The 6,307-nt window shown below is 38.9% G+C and overlaps 1 protein-coding gene across 1 annotated transcript; it reads right to left on the reverse strand.

Moving 5' to 3' along the window:
- Positions 1-3,117: 3,117 nt before the first annotated feature.
- On the reverse strand, positions 3,118-5,918 carry LOC113759852 (protein FAR1-RELATED SEQUENCE 5-like). The gene is made up of 3 exons (XM_027302430.1): positions 5,883-5,918; positions 3,652-5,837; positions 3,118-3,388 (listed from the first exon to the last, which is right to left on the reverse strand). Exons 1-3 carry the CDS (start codon positions 5,916-5,918, stop codon positions 3,118-3,120), a joined length of 2,493 nt encoding a protein of 830 aa, XP_027158231.1.
- Between the last annotated feature and the right edge of the window lie 389 nt (positions 5,919-6,307).

Consider the following 6,307-nt stretch of genomic DNA (forward strand, 5'->3'; position numbering starts at 1 on the left):
AACAGAGTACCCATTTTTCTTAAACAAAAATTTAGTTATCGGATATAATAAAAATTAACTCGTTGTTGAATAAAAAACCAGTTCTTTATGGCTTTCCTCCATTACAACAGCATAGTACCCAAGGTGCCATAAATAGAAATTTATTTATCGGATAAAATAAAAATAAATCCATTATTGAATAAAAGACCAACTCTTTATACTTTTCATCCATTATACTCACAGAATACCCAAGGTGCCTTAAATAGAAATTTACTTGTCGGTTAAAAATAAATTTAAATCCATTGTTGAAAAGTGCCCACATGCATGTCGGTTCTAAATAAAAAAAAATAGTTGTTTAAACTCTTTCTAACTTATTCAGGTATAGAACCAAATTAAAGACAATATTAACAAATTATTAATGAAAAATTCTTACATTGTAATTTGAGTAGCCGTAAAATCTTCTTTCCGGATTTTCAAGTGTCCAAGAGGTGCACAATGGTGCCTCTTTACCACATCCCCACATTTTTTGGGGTGATCTTTCAACATTATTTGAAACACTTTGTGACATTTTATGATGCTTTTGGTTGACAAAGAGAAATTTTAGGAACTTTGGAGAGAAATTTTAGGAACTTTGGAATTTGCTAAAATTTATGAGAAAAATTGGCTGCACAATACCACATTTTATAGAACCCAACCAACGGCTAATACCAACCAACGGCTCTTTGAGGGAAAAAGTAGGCTAAAAGCATCAGACACCATTGAGGGGCATTTTTGTCAGCTAAAACCAACGGCCCTTTTCGTATGGCAATTTTGAAATCTTGAAGTTTTTAACGGTGCAATTGCTGACGGAGGGGGTAAACTGAGGAAAAACAAACGTTGGGGGGTAAAGTGAGAAACAGCTTATACTTAAAGGGGATAAAGTGCGATTAACCCTTAAATATTTACAACAAAACAATTTAAATGAAACTTGTTGTTACTATAAATCTTCACATTTAATGCATTACATTTTTCCAGCTTATTTATATCATGACACAAAAGCCTTTTGTATCAATGCAACACGATATATAAGCAGGGTTTCAATTCACTGCGCTAGTTAACCAATTTCTCATATACAAACAAATTTACTAAAATTAAAATAGCGTATTTCAAAGTTGCGCTTCTGTTTCGAAGTCAATTACTCTTAAACAGCTAGTCCTTAACTCATATAATGGAACAAACCCGTAAAGAACTAGTATATTATAGCAAACAATTTATTTTGTTTACTTTAAAATGTTTCATTTATATTAAATATTTCAAAAAATGCTAGTTTTCCTTTCGTAAACATCTCTCATTCCATATATTTGAATTGTATTTGCAAATTTTTAAGTATTTAACAAAATACTTCAAATATTTATAATGAAATGTTCATACAAAACGTGGTACTTCATTCATGTAATACACAAAAGCCATAAAGAGTTGGTACTTTATGGGACATTTCCTTTTTAAACTATTTTTGACTTATATTACGTAGATAACCTACCATTTTTTTGTTTCATAACAAAAAAACTGTACCATTTTCTAAAAATGGTGCCTTACTCCCTAATCCAGCTTTACTTCATGTATTACTCTCTAAGTTTGTGACATTGTTGTTAGGCTTCAGTAATCACTGTAGATGCCTTTTTCCCCAACTAAATGGTAAATAATAATCCCCAACATCACTAATAAATCCCAACTTCATACCATATATTTGTAATTTTCGCCTTCATGATGTCAGCTAAGGGACCCAATAACTCAAAGGCAACGGAGGTCAGTCAAATTTTTACAACCTCAGGGGGTGCCATTGAAAGTGTCACAAATCTCAGGGGAGGTTTCTTAAATTATCCCTAATAAATATATTACAAACCACATCGTAATTGATAGTTATTGGCTAATTAAATATATTAGTACAAATGTATTAGTAAAGTTACTCGAACTAATTAATAATTTCTATTAGTACATTTGTATAATTAGTAGTATAATTTATAATATTAATTATATTACATAAATTAATATACATATATACATATAACTGATAATACCATTGTTATTGGTGCACTGAAGAGACGCATAAGCATTGTGAGCAATGAAAGTAGATCGGGAGAAACAGATGTTACTGTTCCTACACCTGAATGGAACGATGGGCAAGAGAAAAGGCGTTGGGCCTTTTCGGTCATTGGTTTGGATAGCAATGAGAGGAACAAACAGCCCATATCGTAAAAACAGTTTATAGCAGCAGCGTAAGGCACCAGTTTACAAAAGCTGGGCAACTGAAGCTGATTCCCAAGTACCCACTAAGGAAACGTCTATCCCACCAAGAGATTTTGCGCAACATACGCTTCCACTTAATTTCCTATTTACAAAAAAGGAACAACTTTGGTTCCTCTAATAAACAATTTGTCAACTACTTACTCTCCTATTAACCTATAAACAACAGTTACCTGCTTCTGAGGGTTGCTCGGGATTAAGGTTCGTATAAACTGTCAAAAAGGCTTACTGGCTTGACAGAAAGAATATTACCCAAGTGCAGTAGCACTATTTGCTACTGCACTGCTTACGACGCAACCTTCGGTGGAACTACAATGACTTACCCATGGCCTAGCAACCTTGAATACTCTTCACCCCACCGATACATAACAAAAGACAATCCCTCAAGCCGGTGTTGCTCTGTAACCTGTCTGTCGTCACGGCTGCTACTTCCATGCACAACCATACCATCTCTTTCAACCTCTGCATTTCACACATTGTATAAGAATATATAATAGGATTTACACACGCAACAGCAGTGAAATAAGAACAACAATGCCATTTACCAACAGGTACTGCATCAGTACAATGACTGTTTACTACCTTTCAGTGGCTGTCGTCATAACACCTTACAATGGCCCATGACACATTCAAACTTACATTATTTACACTTCAATGGTAACGGAATCACATTTTTTTAAACACCACCACAACCTGTACCCAGCATACCCCCACATTCACGAATACCTTGTAGCCTTCTCATGCTCAAAACAAATTAATGCGAAGGAAAGATACAAACCGTTCCCCTTCTACAGTTTCGTACTTGTTTCATGGAAACACTACTCTTGCACCTCTACTCACCAAAACCTGCCTTATTTATTGCGTAACTGCAAACCGAAGCAAGGCCTCCAGTAGTGCCTCATCTTTCTCCTGGACTTCTTTGTTGGCCAACTGTGTCCCTTCCACCGCTACCCTGTGGTTGTGGTACAACCACAGGTCCTCTCCATTCGCCTGAGTCGCTCCAGCCCGTACCAATTTCAAATGATTTTTCCAGCGAGTCATCCAAACAATTTTCCATATAATCATCATGAACTGCTGTGTTGTGCGAATTCTTTTTGTATGGGCATGTTCGTTGGTTGTGCCCTGCCTGCAATCTTCAACCCATATATCACATGTCAAATAATTTGTGACTACAAGTAATCACGTCAACTAAGCACAATGCTAACATTACACCACTTCAACTTTCTTGCATTGCCAACAACTTTGGATGCACATTTAATTATGTTTTTATTTGCTACTGTTGATAATAAGAACGAAAAATACCCACTTCTTCATTATTACCTTCACTGTCCACTTCATGTATTATATCAATTAACTACTGTATAACTACGTATGCAATTCCGATAGTACCTGCAATGACCACACTTTCTTTTCTTCTTTGCTTCTGCATGCTTGTGATCACCTTTACACCGTGACACCCTGGGATCTAACAGCCCGAATGTTCTTCTACTTCTATCGTTCCTCACTCTTGAATCCATTGCAAATCCGTCTCCCCCATATCCCCTGTCAATCCACTTCTCCTTTAGGTCCACGGAATGCTTGTCAAACATCTGCTGCAGGTCATTAAACGCGTCATCCATGTAGGAGGCATAGTAACACATAGTATTACAGCTGGACTTTAAAGTGCCATATCTGGCCATTTGTGTCAGTTGTTCGTCTGCAACAAATGCTTTCATTCCATTATTACTACAGTAAACTCCCTTTGTCCACCGCTTCGAAATGCATGCTTCTGGGATCCTGTTCATTCCTTCTACCACCATCACGCGAAACATGTGAGCACAAGGAATCCCCTTTGACTCGAATTTCATGCAAGAGCAGATTAGATTCTCCATTGACCTATCATAATCCACCCTCCAACTTATTCCGTGTCCACCATATTTCGAGTAATAATACGTACGACTCCCTCCATCCTCGCTCCAGCCCTCAGAAATTAGAAGTCCTTGCCTGTTCAAATGCTTCCTCACCATGAAGAACACATTCCTTGTAAACACCTCCGCTGCGCTCCACTCTAATTCGGGCAGGATTGTGGTTAAGACTGGTTTTGTGTTTTCGCTTGTGTGAATTGCTTTGCTCTCAGTATGTCGAAGCCACGCTATTGCCAAATCAAAACTTCTAACGAATTCATATAGTCGCATTTTTTCATTCAAGTACTCATTCAAAAAAGCATTCATTTTCTCACACCTTTGAGTACTTCTCATACCTGCAAAAAAATTACCGCGTAAATAGGCCTCTGCCCATAACCTTCTCCTACGGTATAACTCCTTCACCCACTCATTCTCTACCACCCCACATTCATTAACCAACCTAGCCCACCGATCCTCAAACTCAAGAGTGCTACACTTTCTCTCCATCAGGTTATACAACCTGTTATTAAACTCCTCGCAGCGAATATTACTCCGTGCATTTCTATGCAAGTGCCACGAACATAGCCTGTGACAAGCATCTGGGAGAAGATTCTTTATGGCTCTTCGCATTGCACTGTCCCCATCTGTCATCACTGCTACTGGCTTTCTACCTTTCATAGCCTCTACAAATGTACTTAGCACCCATTCATATGTTTCAATCCTCTCATCTGATAGCAGGGCACAGCCAAAAATAGTACTGTTCAAATGGTTGTTTACCCCTGCAAGTACAACTAGTGGCTTGCGGTATTTATTTGTTTTGTATGTTGTATCAAACACCAATACATCTCCAAATACACTGAAGTCCGCACGAGATTTAGAATCTGCCCAAAACAACCTTGCCAATCTTCCTTCGTTATCCACATCATATTTATAAAAGAACATCTCATCGGCATCCTTCTTCGCTGCCAAGAACCCAAGTGCCCCTTCTGCATCGCCATTAAAAATATCTTTTCTACGTTCCTCGTCCATTCGGTTATACAGATCCTTAATGCAAAATCCCACGTTACTATACCCTCCAGCTTTGATAACAAAATGTTTCATTATCTGGCATATTCTGGCCCCAACCAACTTTAGACTTTTTGCCTGCGCATATTCTGCATCGCTCACTTTTCTATGCGACCTAATGTGTTGCACACTTGCCTCTGATGCCAGCGGGTGATTGTGCTCCATAATGAAGCGTGTCACCACATACTTTACCGATTCTATGTCATATTTCACGCGAAAGCAAGCCCCACACCCGGTTCTTGTGATTGGTTTTGCTTCTCTTTTCCGGTCTTCATAATTAAACCACTTTTCATTCCTATAACCTTCACAGCAACATACCCATTTTCTAAATCTTGAAATGCCATCTGCATCTCGTTTGCCATTACTTTTACGAATCCCAAATCCGCTTAGTTTCGCATACAAATTATAGAATTCCCCAGCTTCTTCTTCCGTGTCAAATGTTAATTTCATTACGTCATCCACGCCTATTGCGCCCACCAATTCATTGGCCTCCTCATCTTCGTGTCCTCCTATTGAACCACCGCTTTCTTCAATGAATGTGTGTCGGTCACACTCAGGTTCTTGGTTAAGGTCAAATGACCTTAACCTGCCGCAACCATCCATCCCCATTCTTCCGTTCTCTGTTTCCTGCACCATGTCATGAGTTTCAAAGTTATGGACAAAAGTACTCACCTTTGATTTCTCTACTTCTGTTCCACGCCGCTGCATTCTTTCACCACAGCTTCGGAAGGGCCTTCCTCAGATATATGTACCGTCACCGCCTGCGCCTGAATTTACGCCAGTAGACACCACCTCTGTCTATTCCGCCTTGACTTCTTCTTTACCAAATTTTTGCCTTCGTCCGACCTCACCACCTGTCTGCAAACACACCCATCACTGCGGGCCCCAACATGGCTGTGTGTTTAGTACCTATTACGCTTCCTCTTCGGTGGCCCCACCATGGCTTTGTTTAGTACACAAAGCTTCGTCTTCGATGTTTTATACAACAAAACCGGCACCGGCGTGTTAATTTTTATGCTTTCCGATAAATAATTTTGTATTCAACGAAATTGGGGTCTCCTGACTGTCTGATGGACGAATGCCGTAAAGCGCTGGTC

Source organism: Coffea eugenioides, chromosome 2, assembly GCF_003713205.1.
Source record: "Coffea eugenioides isolate CCC68of chromosome 2, Ceug_1.0, whole genome shotgun sequence".
Taxonomy (NCBI): domain Eukaryota; kingdom Viridiplantae; phylum Streptophyta; class Magnoliopsida; order Gentianales; family Rubiaceae; genus Coffea; species Coffea eugenioides.

Excerpts from the sequence above, each read along its gene's own strand:
- LOC113759852 (XM_027302430.1), bottom strand. The coding sequence starts at position 5,918 with ATGCAGCGGCGTGGAACAGAAGTAGAGAAATCAAAG. Across the intron at positions 5,838-5,882 it reads CAGAAGTAGAGAAATCAAAG|GAAACAGAGAACGGAAGAAT; the intron begins GTGAGTACTTTT and ends GACATGGTGCAG. Across the intron at positions 3,389-3,651 it reads AGAAAGTGTGGTCATTGCAG|GCAGGGCACAACCAACGAAC; the intron begins GTACTATCGGAA and ends TGAAGATTGCAG.